At 39.6% G+C, this 15,905-nt stretch overlaps 1 protein-coding gene across 1 annotated transcript in view; it reads left to right on the forward strand.

Annotated features, from left to right (window-relative positions):
- MPHOSPH9 (M-phase phosphoprotein 9) overlaps positions 1-15,905 on the forward strand; it is a 57,749-nt gene that overhangs the window by 4,598 nt on the left and 37,246 nt on the right. The window contains exons 3-10 of the mRNA XM_019648885.1: positions 110-263; positions 5,186-5,275; positions 5,491-6,014; positions 6,949-7,072; positions 10,879-10,969; positions 12,365-12,453; positions 14,907-15,032; positions 15,189-15,649. Coding sequence (XP_019504430.1) covers positions 110-263; positions 5,186-5,275; positions 5,491-6,014; positions 6,949-7,072; positions 10,879-10,969; positions 12,365-12,453; positions 14,907-15,032; positions 15,189-15,649 — 1,659 coding nt within the window. The remainder of the gene's footprint in view (positions 1-109; positions 264-5,185; positions 5,276-5,490; positions 6,015-6,948; positions 7,073-10,878; positions 10,970-12,364; positions 12,454-14,906; positions 15,033-15,188; positions 15,650-15,905) is intronic.

Genomic DNA, 15,905 nt, shown 5'->3' on the forward strand with positions numbered 1-15,905 from the left:
GGATTAAATATCAGTGGTTTTGTAGTGCTCTGCTAAATCTTGAACTGCTGAATTATTCAACACTTTGGCAGAATGAAGAAAACCATTTGAATTATTTATGTTTCAACAGAAGCCGTCCCCACCTTAGTACAAATGGGGTATCCTCTTTCTCAGGGAAGACCAGACCATCTGTAATTCAAGGTACAGTCGAAATCCTCACCTCTTTAATGCAAGAGCTGCAAAACAGTGGAAAGACTGATTCGGAACTTTGGAAAAACTGTGAGGTATCTAGTTTTGTTTAATTTTTGGAATTTTAAAAATAATTATAAATGTGCCTCTACTGACTTTTAAATTATTAGAAATTTATATTCTGAAGAGTGCGATACTTACTTAAGTTATGGCTCAAGTAAAGCTATCGAGTATATTAATGGGGAATGATATTGAATGAATGTGAAAAAGATGATCGGAAATGTGTTTTAGCAATATATTAGTGATTAGACATACTAAGGTATATTTTAAATGTGAACTAAAACGTCTGTGTTCAGAGAAATCCAAAATTATTAATATTTCTATTGTGTTCAGAGAAATCCAAAATTATTAATATTTCTATTGATCCTAATGTTTTAAGTAACTCATACAGAATTGTCATTGTTTTGAAAAGCTTAAGTCCATTTTGAAATCTTTTGAATGCTCTAATTATAAATTAAGGCTTCTAATTAGTGCCTTATCATATTTCGCTGTGATACATTGAGTTACATTCATTTTTCAGGTCAGTGGTTCTTTCTTTGCTCCATAGGTTAAATTGTGATATAGAAACTTTAAAAGAATACTTTTATATGTAAATTTTGCTTCATAGAATAATACCCAACATAGACTTTTCCAAGGCTAGATTTGGTAATGCTTAATAGAAGTGTATAAAACATTATTATTAAATTCTTTATTTAGAGCGTAGTAGATTTTGTTTTAAATGTTAATCATACTTTTAAAATTGTAATTTGTGTTATTTTTTCAGAATGTACAATAAATGTAATAAAAGATTAGCTAGTTTAAGAATCCAGCAGCAGCTACCCTAAGTGTAATTACTTATATTCATATTCTCAATCATTGAAGTTATAAAAATGACTGAGTATTATTGCAAAATTTAAAAAAATTAAGAGTTCTAAGTTTGTGTGCATTTTACGTTTTTCCATATAACAATTGGTGTGTGCTAATGCAGAAGACCTATAAAATGCCATTGTAAAATAATGCAGCCAAAAATGGAATGATTCATGAAATGTTTTCTTTAATGTACTTATTCATTAGCTTATAACACCTGAATTAATGTGTTTTTTAACCAATGAGGTACTGCCTCAATGTAGTTTGACTTCTAGCAAATTCATGTTTAATTAGCAATGGTTGCTTTTAATACTTTGAAATCAACATCTTAAATGACATCCAGAATATAGTTGTGAATTTAAGGTACAGATTTTTATAAGCCAGGATACCAACCAGCTACTCAACACCTTTTAACATCTGAACCGGTTTGTTTCTTTCTGCCTTTTTTCTTCACCTGTAATATAACAGACTAGCATATTTATTATGTTTAGTAATGACTGACTAAATTTTTGTAATGAAGACATGTAATTGATAATTCAGTGAAGAGTTTCTTAAGCTATTTCTTACTTTGACAGAATATGAAATATCCTTCTGGTCATTTCAGTCAAATTTCTCAAAGTTGTATAGTGTGTTTCAATAGTATTTTTGTAGGCTACAAGAACAAACGCCTCTGATGTTTTAGTGTAACATTTTAGAAAGAATGGGAGAGGTAAGAATTGTGCAAGTCTTAATTCCTGACTCTTTTCCCTGAATGTCATGTTTTCACCTTCCTTTGACAATAGTAACATTTGTCTGCTTTTCTACCCTGTGTAAGGGGCAAATCTATAGTGTTTAATCAGAACATGAAACTTTCCACAATTTGAACAGGGAAGAGTTCTGCAGATGATCTGATGTCTTTAGAATTCCTTTATAAATGTTTGAACTGGCTTCTTTATTTCTTTCTGTTAAAACCTCTCTCCTGGAAGTTCCTAAATTTATCACTGCCTAAACTTGGGAAGATGATGTACTTTGATTCAGTCAGGAAAGACTCTTTTAACACATTTACATAGAAATACTTTAATACATTCTTAAATACTTGCTAATATTTCTGTCATTGTAAGACTTTCTTTTTCCAGTTTCACATATATGGAACTTGGAATGTAAGAAATTTTAAAGCACATCATTAATTTGTTTTAATTATTTGAACATTTAAACTATTTAGCACTACTGCTTATATATATAATAGTAATTATTATATGATACTTATTATAATATTTGTTATTTATTGAGTGTCTATTTGCTGGGCAGTATAAGCACCTTTTGTCAGTGGATTTCAATCTTGTTAGACCCAAAGCCTTCTTTTTATAACAATTTAAAAAATAACGTCAATGAAACATCCTAAAGTGAAACTCACAGCAAATTCAACCTGCTTGCACCTACTTAAAAAAAAAAAAATCAATGTAGTGTCTTAACTGTGATACAGAGGAGGAATAAAAGTGATTTAAATAGGATAATATGTGTATTAGTGGATAGGTATTCAGGCACACCTCCATCAGAAAGTAGTCTGCTGCCTACATCTGTGTAGACTCGCCCTGAATGCAGCCTTGACAAACACAGGCTGAGACAGCCGAGGTATATTGGTGACCGAGCACTGCAGTTGGTGACATGATTTTCTGAAACCGTGACCAATTTCTGATAAAGTTCTGAGACACACTTAAGATCCTGGTAGTTGCATTCCAGGACACTTTGGTGATTTGAAAACTGTGCAAAATACATATTATTTTTATAATAGAAAATGGACACAGGACAATTCTTCATTGTTGGGGTCCTGTGATTCGCATCCCAGGCCCTGCCTGCCAGATGCTAGAGGTGCTCGCCTATCTTTGTGACAACCATCACCTCACAGATTTTCACAATATAGTTTTCCCATTGAGATTGCTGCTTTGCATGCATCATATTGAAATTTAAAACCTGATCCTCCCAGCCATCTTTGAGCTGTTATTCCCATTTGATATATTAGGAAACTGAGGCACAAAGAAATGAAATTTACTTGTTCAGGACCATGGAGGCCGTTTGCTAGTGGAGAGTGGGGGCCAGCCTTAGGAGGTCAGAGCCCATTTGATATTTACCAGGCCAGACTGTGGGGATCCCCTCAGGTCATTAGCACCCAAAAGCTTAATTAGATGCCCTTTTCTCCAATAGTATGTAAAATGCAGGTGGTATTAATTATTTTAGTTTGAAATGAATAATAGCCCTTCTTAATAATTAAGCGAATAATGTTATTCACTAAGTTTATAATGTTAAGTGAGTTTATTTAAAATTAAAATATTAAGTATAAAATATGACTAGAAAGAACAAAATCTTTTCCACTAATTTATGTCCTGAGTAAACGCTATTTATCTGTATCCTAGATAAGAAAATGATAACAAAGATATGATTAATATCTTGTGTCTCACATCATAGGAAGCCATTTTTGTTATGTAAATTGTTATTCTATCATTATTGTAATTTAGTTTATGTGACTGGTAACTTTAACAGGTTAAAAATAACCCCTAATGTGTTGCTTAAGTTTAGTAACACTTAGTAAGAGAACCATTGCCTGATTATTTCTTTTTCATTTGAATTACTATGAGATACTTTGTATTATAGGGAAGTTGAGAAGATAAGGAGCCTAATTTGATCTAGCCTACCTTGTCCTGAAGTTAGTTGATTTAGAATTAATGCTTCCTGTCAGTACTGTCATATTTCATTTTGAAGGTTTCCTTTTCCAATCCTGAGGGTTCTCCTCCCCCCACATCTCACCTTAATACTGTTATACAGGTTTCAGCCTAATTGTTATAGTATGGTTACGTAATTGGCTTTCAGCATTAACCTGAAGGACCTCTGGATTGTGTAGTCTGTAGTACCAAGAAAAGTTCAACTAGAAAATACAGTTTTACACACTCATTTTGACTATATACCCAAGTGCCTACTCTTTCCTTGGCATTGTGCCTTAGGTGCTGGAGATAGCGTGGGGGCAAGGATGGGAGACCGATAAATTAACGAAGTAAACAAATGAGATGCTTTCAGACTGTGGTAAATGCTATGAAGGAAATAAACAGGATGACAAGAAAGAGTAATGTAATGGTTAGGATGGTTTGGGAAACTCTTTGAGAAGGTGACAATGAAGCTGAAATTGCAGGATGGGAAGAAGCCAACCATGTTAAGAGCTGAGGAGAGAGCTTTCCAGGTAGAGGGCACAGCAAGTAGAAACTCGCAGGATGAGACGGATGATGAGAGGGTAGCCAGAGAGGGACGCGCTGTTGGGAGGCGTCTATAAGCCAGGTCGTGCTGGGCCCTGTAAGGAATGGTGGGTGGCAAGACGTTGAAAGGTTTGAAACGGAAGCTAGTTTTCATGGTGGCTACTTGTTGACATTGTATACATTGGCTATAGCCTATTCTGAAAGCACGCCAGCCTTGAGAATGAAGTTAGCCCCTGGAGAACTCCATGCCCCATTCCTGCCATGCTTGGGCTTAGTCTAGTTATCAGACTGCTGACTACTCTGGAGGGTCAGGGTGGATGAGGACCTAAGAGTGGCTGTGAGGGGAGTCTTAGGCCAGTTCCAGAGGCTTCCAGAGTCATTTGTCCATTCCTTTTCCAGCTGGAGTGCTTTAAAACATCTTAGGGTCTGACTTTAAAAGGGGCTTTTCGCTTTAAGAACAAATAAAGGAGGGGTTACATTTTCATAATACAAAACGATTTCGTGTTTTAAGATGTGGGGTTCTTTTTGGGGGAACGTCAGTGTTTAAGAAAATCATTAGCTGTTATGAGGAGATAGGTATAAAGTGCCACTACCAGTTCTTGACTAATGCGAAGCAACAGCAGATGACATCAAATTAAGATGCCAATTGAAAAATAAGATTTATCCAGACCTTCAAAATTCACCCAGACCACAGGTGACATAAGAAAGGGGTACCCAAGACTGTGTCCTTGTGTTTTTGCATTAAATATTGTTTTATAGCCATTTAATTCGGCTTATAAATTTTACATTAGAAGTACATTAAAAAAAAGGCCCTTTCCCTTTGGAGGAATTTTTCTGTGAAATATTAGGTTAAAAATTATTTTTAACTGAAATATTGTATAATTCAATAGGCCAGGTGGTTACAACTATTCAATTTGGTGGAAAAGCAGTGCCAGGAGCAGATAGTCGCCCAGCAGGAACAGTTCCACAACCAAATTCAAGTAAGTTGTTACTTGTATTGATTCCTTTTTTATATTGTAAGATTTGCAGAGGAACCAGTCGATACTTTGTATCAATTTTGTTTCTAAAGATAAAGCATATGTATTACCTCTAGAGTAATATTTCATCATAGTTTAAACACAATATTTTCATAACATGATTAAACGGTGATGTTTAATATGCTTTCTTACCCAAATGTGTAACTTTTTATTTTCAGCGTATACAGGAGGAGATAAAAAATTTAGTCAAGTTACAGACCAGTAATGCTTCCTGGACTTCCTATGATAGAAGTTCTGTAAGCAAACAGATACCTTTAGAAAGGCAAATGGGTTTTTTTTCTGAAAACAGTGAGAGAAATGAATCTGTTATCAGTTACCCTAAGTCTGACGATCCTGAAATGCAACAAGAAACAGCCACATCACAACCAGACTGCAATGTGGATAGTAGCTCCGTGAGCAGTGGGTATGGCACCTTTTGCGTCTCCGAATTAAATGCCTATAAATCGAAGGATCCTCAAGAATTCATGGAGCACACAGAGGTTTCGCAAGGACAGTATGGGGCCCCGGCGGTGCAGACAGGGTCGCTTACAGATGGCGTAAAAAGCAAGAGTTTCTACATGCATCCTCCTGAAGATTTCTGTGCCTCTTTAAAGGAAGATATTTCCATTTTTCATGGTGATTTTGAGCACAATTTTTTTGGTGAAAATAAGATTTCGGAAGTATACAGTGGAAAAACAAATAGGTAAGTAGAATTTTGCCATCATTTGAAGGGCGTTTTACTTGTTTATTCCACTTCAACTCTAGCAAATAAAGCTCCGTTTAGTTGGACTATCACAGAATGAGATGCACTGAACATTTATTAGTTTTCCCAAAGTCTTTTATTTACTGTCTGTGGAAACTGAAATAAACAAAACACATTATGTACTAATGGCATCTGACTTTTTTCCCATTAGCAATGTTATAAGACTACTCAATTCTTAAGCCCAGAAAAAGAAATACCTTCTGTGTTTTCTAGTCACTGTAATTACTTGCTAAAGATTATAGGACTGTGTCAGCAGTGGAATTTTGGCACACATGTTTATGTAATTTGAAACTAAGACACAAATATGCTCAAATTAATGGTTTGTATATAAAAAGAGATTTCGTCACTTTAATGACATTTTGATTGATCCATGGACCTTTAGTTAAAGGAAACTGTGGCTGAGTGTAAAGCAGATTATCCTTTAAAATTGCATAGTTTACCCTAACTTATCAGTTTTGTATCTCTGAAATGTGTCATCAAAATGATAGTTAAATAATTTTGACTTAAATTATGTAACTATAGCAACAAAAATCTTGTGTGCCCACAGGTATAATTGTTAGTTCCTGTAAATAAGCATGCTTTCACTGTGGAGATACACGTAGTTCTAGAAGAGGTCCCTGGGGGTTTGTTCTGGTCCACGGCCACAGACGTCCGTACTGCTAGTCACCCTTAGTCTTTCCTCACTTGGCCTTTGGTACTGAGACTTTGCAAAAGGAAATTTAGGTGAATCAATAAAAATCCATCCCGTCTGCTATTGGAAAACAACTTGAAGCACTTTCCACTGACAGGTATCATCTACTAGTGTTTAGTTTTATGAGTATGTGTGAAGGGCAGCATCTAAAGAGAATAATTTTGGTTTTCTCTTTTTAAGCAGTAAAGCTGTAACATCATGGGCACAAAAGCTGAAGCAGAACCAGCCAAAGAGAGCGCATGCAGAGGAAGGATGTCCAAAGTCTATGCAAGGAAATGAACAAACCCAGAAATCGCCAGTGGAGAAAGTAGGTGCAAGTCGCTTTACTCCGCATGCGTCAGCTACCGATAATTATGTTGGGTTTATAGCATGGTCACCCACCTAAGTGGCCTTTTCTTCTGTATTGTTAATTTGCTCCATTATCTTCCTTTGGGTGTCACAAAGGATCGGAAACAGTGATTTGCTTGAAGTACTGGTTTTTAGTAGGCTGGAAATCAGAACTAAAGAGGGATAAAATGCTATAAAAAGTGAACCATTTTGTAAAGGGCTCTAATTCTTTTTGTACTGCAAATGCTCACATTTAATCAGAAAGTCATTCATTTAATTGTTTTTTAAAACCCTCTATTTGTATTACTATTCAGTTGTAACAAGTAGTAGTATATGTGTGAATGCCTTAAGATGCCTTTATATAAAAATGTTGACATTTGGACAACTCTGAATTTATAATCCCAATTGTAAAAGATTAAATTTTTAAATTCTCTGTAGTCCTTTTGCTAATATAGCAGCTGCTTTCTTGAAAGAGTTATAGATGTTGAGTAAGTTTTTAACATCTTTAAAGCCCTTTTGACCTAAGTTATCATGGAATAACATTGTTTAGCATAATACATTGAAATTGCAAATTCAGGTTTCTTTATAAACTTGATACCTTTAGAAATTGGCCATGTCTTGATTATCTTACACGTAGCCTTTTCATCATCCTATGAAAAATATTAAAGAGTAGAATTCAGAAGAAGACAGTCCCTCAGCCTTCATAAGGCACTATTTATTTCTGTCTTCTTTCAGTAAATTGTCTTTCTTCCACCTGTGACACTTCGGCCCCCTAATGTCACCATTCTTGGACCCTCCCCAGTTTTGTTTTTGAGGAGGGAAGTAAAGGTGGAAAGCTTGTGAACGCGCGGTGCTGCGTGGCCAGGTCTGTTCTTGTGCACTTGTGAGCCGTCAGGGTGGTAGATTCTTGTTTGGTGTGAGAGCATAAACGCACCTGCGGTGAAAGGTGCTTTTTTTTTTTTTTAAATTTTAGCTGAGCCATCCTGCCACCTGTTGGCAGCTCAGCGGCTACTCAGCTCGGGCTGGGAATCGAACTGCTGTTGCTCAGAGCTCGCACTCTTGCGCGAGCTCTTAACCAACTGAGCCACTCGGCCGGCCTGAAAGGTGCTTCTTCATCGGAATAGGTTGGCAGAAAGGGGGAATGTTTTCATACATACTCGTTTCTTTTCTGCTATTTTTACCTTAATCGAAACTCGGTCTTATGGAGACTTCACTGCTTCTGATAAACTTTGGGTTTGTGGTCCTAACGCGGTGGAGTCACTGGTTGACTCTTGTTGTCTTTTGTGACTGCAGCTCAATATTTGTTCGACGTAGCCTGGTGGTTCCCAAACTTGGCTGCACATTGAGACACCCGAGGAGCTTAGAAAACCTGCTTACACCCCCGGATGGCCCGCCCTCACGGGTGCCACTATGACCTCTGTATAGGGAGGTTGAAAAGCTCAGGTGATTCTCGGGGGCTGGAAAGCTTGGGAACCCCTGGTGCAGCCTAATCTTCCTCCTGCGTTCAGTGGCAGAGAACCGGACCAGCAGCCGAAAGATCTGACGCACAGCTGAGAAGTGCTGGGGGAGGGTCTGCCTGGGATGGTCGGCCTCTGGTGACGTCAGTAGGTGGAGAGCAGAAGCCAGGCGGGCGGGCGGGCACCTGTTGCGTTTTTCCTTTGCTTTGATCATCTCCTGGACAAGTTTTCGTTTTCCTTTTTTTTTTCAAGGTGAGTGATATTTTTGGCAAGAAATCATTAGGGGAAATTAAGTTGCTTTTGATATTTCTGAGCTTTAAATGATTTTCAGGTAATGGTGGTTGGCGAATCAAAGACACTAAACCTGCATAATTCGGAGTCAAATTCTGTGGATTCACAGAAGTTGGAACTTTCCTCTCCCATTCTTTCTCTTTTCCCATTGTTTTATTCCATGTTCAGTCTAAATCAGGGGATCTTTTCGATCAGAATTCTCTTGGGATCCAATTTTTTTTAATACATGGTAGTTTATTTTGGGTACTGGCTATTTCGAGGCATGTCTTGAAGTTGGGTATTGGTTAACATAAGGATTGTCCAGAGCTCAAGTCCGTCTTTGCTTCCTTGGTCCTCTGCCTGGGACATAATCAATGTAGCATTTCCCAGGCTGCAGGACTCCACGGTGCTTTTTCAGATGGGCCGAGAGACTTACCCTACCGGGGCCTTATGCCGGCCTTAGCCAGATTCTGGGAAGCGCTTCCCATTGCATCATACTTTCATTTCTCATTAAAAGCTGAACCTGTTTGCTTCACCTGATGCCTTGTTTGCCATCAGAGGAGCGCAGCAGGCTGCCATGTAGGTTACGCAAGCCCCCCCCCTCCAGCCCACTGTTGTGGGTGTCGGCTGAGTGCATCACAGTTTGCACCTCAGAATCGGGGAGAGGACAGTTTTTCACTTGGGGTTGTTCACTTAGACTTTGCCAACCATTTTTTCCTAGTCTTTTAAGTATTGAGACTTGACAGAAATTTGAACAGGTCAGCGTTTTAGAAGAGCCACACGATGACCTGGGAATTTCTCATTTGATGAGGAAGAGGCAAAGGGATGCTTTGGAAGGCTGAGGTGATGGTCCCTCGTTGGTAGGTAAAGCATCATCGTTTCAGGGGGCTTTTCCTTGTGCGGTAGGTCCAGGGATGATTGTAGGCAAATATCAGCCAAAGCGATTTCACAGGGAGGAAAAGTTTGATGATGGTAGAACTCAGAAAAACTCCGGTTCAAATAGTCTTTTCATGTATTTCTGTTTGGAAGCACAGATTTCTGTGACAATGCCAGAGACATTATAAGGAGAGATTAGCTTAGAATTTTTATTAGAATGGATAAATATGCATTTTGAGTCTTTTCTGGATCCAGTAACCAATCGGTATGTAAGACGTAGTCTTCTGCTTAAATTTGATATTAGTTGTTTGTGGTTTTCAGAGTTGATTTGATTTATTATAGTTTTAATAGTAAAAATAAATTGTTCTGGCTCTTGTATTAATTTTTATACTAAATGGCTTTCATCCTACGTGCCTCAAATTTCTTTTGGAAGTAGATGGCCAATTATAAATACATTTTCCTTCTGAACTCATTAAATAACACCTGCTCCCAGTTTCCTCCTTCCAGCTCCACAGAAAACCCAAATCAACTCTGTAAATCACATAGGAAAAGAAACACCTTCACTGTTAATTCCCGTGGTTTTGCATCCTTGTAACCACACGGACAGCCAGGCTTCCTTTTTTTTTTAAAAGATTTTTTATTGGGGAATTGGGGGAAGGGGAACAGACAAGTTGCTGTCGTTTTGTTCTTCAGCCTAGTTGTGGAGGACGTTGCTTCACTGGCCCAAGTTGGCACCATCATTGCGCTCTTCCCGGGCGAGGCAGATCAGTCGCCAGCTTCTGGACGGCCGCTCATTGCGGCTGCTGGCCGCTCACGCTGGCTGCTGGCTACACACGGTAGCCCATGGCAACCCACTGCCACAGGGGCTGCAGCCCACGCCATCACCGGCGACTCAGGGCAGCCCAGCTCCAGGTTGAGCTGTTGTTTAGCATCTTAGCTGTGGAGGGCAGTGTCACTGGCCCTCATATGTGGGATCCGAACCGGGGACCTCTGGCGTCCCAAGCCAGTTCTTAACCATCGCGCCACTCGCTGGCCCCAGGCTTCTTTCTTCGTGAACCTTCCGAAAGCCTCCGAAAGCCTCCCTGAGCCCAGGTTTGGCACCTGGCTGTGTCATTCCTTGGGTCAGCCATTTGTGCCGAGAATTTTGAGTTGTCAACTCATAGTTTTCTGTCTTGAATTGTAGTCTGATTTCACTGCTGCTACACACTCGCGTGCATTTTACCTCAGCAAACCCGATGAAAGTCCAAATTCTTGGATGTCTGATTCAGGAACAGGTATGGTACTTATATTTTTAAAGAGTTGTGTTTTTTGTTTTTGTTTTTTTCAAATAACAACTATGCATTTCTCATTGGATGATAATTATGTACAGTATCTTCGAGTGGTTTCTGTGAGTGTACTGTGTGTTGTGCCCCTGGTAGCCATAACTTCCTTACTTGCCTTAATTTGTGTTCCAAATACTCCAAAGATAGAAAACAGTACTTTTGCAGTTATTTCAGACAGCTGCAAAAATCATCTCAGCATTTTTCAGGTGCTGCAAAATTTATTAAGAAGTGCAAACCCTCTGTGAGCCATTCTTAACTCTCCCTGCTGAGCTTATTTTAGTTTTAATGGTTTTACATACTGACTCCTTTTTTTCCCACACTCCTACAATACATGCAATTCATCAGGATGAGTTAGCTCTGCCTTATGAAAATTGCCAGACTCCAACTGTCTTCACGCTGTCACCCTGACAGAGCCCCCATCATGTCACCTGGGCTCCTGCAACTTCCTAACCAGCCCCCTGTGTCACCCTTCCATCTGTGCTCAACACAGCAGCTAACGTGCTCCTTTGAAAGATGAGTCAGGTCATGTGACTCCTCCGCTCAAAACTTTGGTTCCGCCTTCCTTAGAATAACTGAGTCCTTACCAAGGCCTGGCGAGGTCTAGCTTTTTTGGCCATACTTTCTGCTCCTCTCTCCTTTTCTCTGCTTCAGCAGGGAGGCTCTGGGCTCAGATACGCCAGCCCAGCCGAGTGCTCTTTTTAGGGCCTCGGCATTGGCTGCGTCTTGTACTCAGGATGGGGGTGGGGTGTGTGTGTGGGGTGTGTGTGTGTGTCCGTCCCCCACCCCCCATATGGGGAACTCCCTCATATGTGGCCAGAGTGGCCCACTCCTGTTACCCTCTCCACGAGCCACAGCACCAGCTGTCCCTTCCACACACACTTCATATTCCTTTTCATCTGATTTTTAAATTTTACCATCAGAGTGCTCACCACCGCCTAGCATACTCTGTTATAGTGTGTGATTTACTTACTGTTCATGTCTCACTCCCCACCCCCGGTACAGTAAATGCTCAATAAATTCTTGAATTATTGAATTCTTTACGCTGCTTCCATATAAGTCTGTACTATTCATAAAGACATTGTTCTCTTTAAAAATTTTTTTTTAATTGTACTAGTTTATCTTGATTTGTAACATAACATTTCTTTTAAAATATTTGGATCATGAAGTTAGGATCTTAGGCAGTAAGGCATTTATGTGAATCTTTTCCCATTCAAATTCCACTTCCAGTAACCAGATAGCCACAAACTAGTTACTTCGTATTTAATTGTCTTCTTGTGGAAATAAGTTACTCTAGAAAGCGTTTTGGTTCTCTTTCCTCACTCCTTTCTCTTCTGTCCTCGTGCTCAGGACTGACTTACTGGAAGCTGGAGGAGAAGGACCTGTATCGCCCTTTGCCTGAGGCATCGTGCTCCTCCCCGGATGGGTCACCCAGCCAGGTCATTTAAAAACACATTGTGTGTGTTTGCATTATAGAATTGTAGTTCAGTACTCTATTTCATTTCAATTTCTGATATACAGAAAAAAGCATGGGCTTTGAATCATAGTCATCTGTTTTCCAATTCTGTCTCTGTCATTCATTGCCTATGTGATCTTAAGAAAGTTACTTAAAAATGGAATTTAAAATGCCCAGTTAGGGTTTTGTGAAATTAAATGAGATGGTTTTGTGCCTACTGTTTTAAAACAGTAGGTCCTCACATAAAGTTCTGCCCTAAGACCTGGTTTTGATCTTCCATCCTATTACACTCTCCCATCACGCTGATTCATTTGTACCATAATTCTGAGCAATTTAGTCGGCTGTATTAATTTTCTCTGAGCAAGGAATGTGAATATTGTGTTTACTTCAGAGCAAAGAAATGAAACTCTCCAGTACGTGTACATTGATGTACATATCTCCCTTCTGTGTTTTGATGGGGTGATGAGAGAGTAGGCTGGGAAAAAGAGATACAATTACTCAGGATAGCTGTGAACAAGAGTCAGAGGCACAGCCAGACGGGCAGCAGGGAACAGCATCCTTGTCAACATCAGCGTCCCAGTGAGGGTGAGGGGCAGAAGCCAGCATTCCATCCTCCAGGAAGGAGCCCAACAGAGAGACAGAGAACCCCAGAGAGACAGGAAGGATGGGGGGTGTGAGATTGGGAGGGTGCCGGGCGCTCAGTGGGCTTTGTGACAGGGCTCCCTGGTGCGGTACTTGGTCTGCAGCATCAGGACGTTAATGCGGTATTTTGTTGACTCTAATATGCCACCAAGTTTAAGACTTCCCGTTTCAGTCTTCCAAGAAAAAATAACTACCAAGTAGACTGCTACAATGCTTTCTTATTACTTAGAATTGATACTTTTTCTTACAGAAAGAGCTTGTAATTAAACATAGATTTTTGTCATGTAGCTCTTTTACATACTTAAAAAGGGAAATAGACATGGAATAAATTGGTTAAAACTTCTTTACCCCCAGAGGCTTACACTCTTTTTTCATTCCAGTGTCAGCTTCTGTGTTTTTCCACATACCATTTTCCTCAGGCTGTGGAGCCTGGTGACTTGGCTTTTTTTTTTAAAAGGACGGCAGGCCTTGGTGCTGCGTTTTACGTGGCTTGGTAGTTATGTAGGACTGGCCTACTTTTGACTCCCAGATGGGGAATGTTGCTAAACATTCTGATTCACCGTGCCTTAAATACTGGTTTTCAGGGGTTCCGGTGTAGTTGCTGGGACTTTTTTCCAGGCTGCTGACACCTGTTCAGCCATATTTGATGGCTGTGCTATTTGCCTCTGAGCAGGCAATGACAATTATGTGACAACTGCTACTTGACCGAAAGTAGTTATAAGATGTCATTAATCACAAGGGACATCATTTCAGAGATGTTAAATATGAAAAGAAAAAAAATCATAAAAGTGGTGAAAAGTGGGACCTTGTACTACCAAGAACTCCAAATAGAATAACTCCAGCTCTTCACCCAGGCAGCAGGCAGGGACTCCGCAGGCGGAGTCGTAAGCACGCGGTGGGTGTGAAAGGGGCCGCTGGGTGGTCAGTAGATACAAAATCAAGTTTTAAAGCAGGATTGCAGAAATTGTAAATTTCACGGGTTTACATTTAACAAATAATGCCTTTAATACACAAAAATATAATGAATTGTCTTATTCACAAGCTAGTTAATAGGGTTTATTACAAAATATTAATTCGTGGTGCTCTGCAGCCTACCAGGGTCTGGAAATGCGACCTAAGTTTACTGCCTTATGTGTTCTTCTAATGCTTTCAGCATATCTCTCATTGAATCTATAATCTCGTTTGAGAGAATGTCCACAGTTTAAATTTGAAAAGGTTAAATGGCACCTCTCTCACGCCCCACAGTAGGTTCCTCTTTGAAATAATTTAAGCCCAAAGTTTTAATTTGGGGAACTTAGATCTCTTTGTAACATTTTCAGTTTAGTAAAACCATGATTTGTAGAAATTCGTGTCATATCTTTTTATTTTACTAATTAAAAAGGGGCTTATTTTCAATTGGAAACTTATATCTCAACACTTTTTCTCATCTGCCAGCTCTTACACATGAATACACTTACACAGATCAGGTATTCCAGCTCTTGGCAGCTGTCCCCTTGAGTCACAGGAAATCAGTCTGGCAAGGAATGCTCTCGTCCTGCTTCATTCGTTCATCATGAAGTCTTTTCTTACCTCAAAACTTGGCTCTTACTTTGAGTGGAGTGGGGGGACTACCCAGGCTTTTATTCTTTGAAAGTATTCTTACGCTGCTACTAACTTAGGTTCAGATTATCCCCTTAGTATTAATTGGGGATATGAAAATGTTTTCATTCTGAAGGAGACTCATAATAGCTTTTGACAGTCTAAAGTTTTTTCATCGTTGATAATATTTAAATAATTTTGTTTTGTATCTTTAAGTCTAATACTAGTAATGAGATGAAGCTACCATCACTGAAGGATATTTATCATAAAAAACAAAGGGAAAACAAACAGTTACCTGAGAGGAATCTCACTTCTGCTTCCAGCCCAAATCACCCACCCGAGGTAAAGTGGTCAGCGCTCTGCTGAGTGACAGTGAGGGCTGCTTCGTGACTGACTCACCTTTAAGCTTGTTTCCCTAGGAGAGCGAAAGCCTGCTCGCCTAGAAACCAGCACTGACTGCCGAGGGAGAAGCCTCACTGTGGTCTGTCTTATTTCCAGGTACTGACTCTCGATCCCACGTTGCACATGAAGCCCAGTCAGCAGACGCCAGGGATGGCGCCGCAGGCCTTCCTGAGCGCCCTCGATGACAGAATAGCCTTTTCCCCAGACTCTGTGCTAGAGCCTAGTATGTCCAGCCACTCGGACCTAGACTCGTTTTCGCAAGCAAGTAACATCGCCTCTCAGTTATCTGGCTTCCCCAAATGTCCTTCAAACACAAAAGCGTCCCCAGTGGACTCCTGGAAGAACCACGCATTCCAAAGCGACAGTAGGACCAGTTCCACGTTCCCCTCAGTGTACACTGTTACTAGTAATGACATCTCGGTCAACACTATAGATGAAGAAAATGCTGTCATGGTAACGCCAGCCTCAGTCAGTCAGTCCCAGCTTCCAGGTACAGCCAACAGTGTCCCAGAATGCATTGCATTGACTTCCCTGGAAGATCCTGTGATATTGTCTAAGTATGTATTTCAGTGAATGGCTCGTAATGTTAATAGATTTTCTGTGGTGTCTGCTTAAATGATGAAAATGGTTTTTATTGAACTGTAGTAATGTATAAAATCTTAAGTTAAAAAAAAAGAGATAAAGCGTTTTTAAAATAGACCATCTAAATATTAAATAATCCAAGTCTTTGATAGATTTTTAAAAATTTATTCGTAGTCAGCTTGTGTATTGATCTCTTAATATTTTCTGTGAGGAAAAAGGCCGCAGTTTTGC

The sequence above is a fragment of the Hipposideros armiger genome, unplaced genomic scaffold (assembly GCF_001890085.2).
Source record: "Hipposideros armiger isolate ML-2016 unplaced genomic scaffold, ASM189008v1 scaffold_128, whole genome shotgun sequence".
Classification (NCBI taxonomy): domain Eukaryota; kingdom Metazoa; phylum Chordata; class Mammalia; order Chiroptera; family Hipposideridae; genus Hipposideros; species Hipposideros armiger.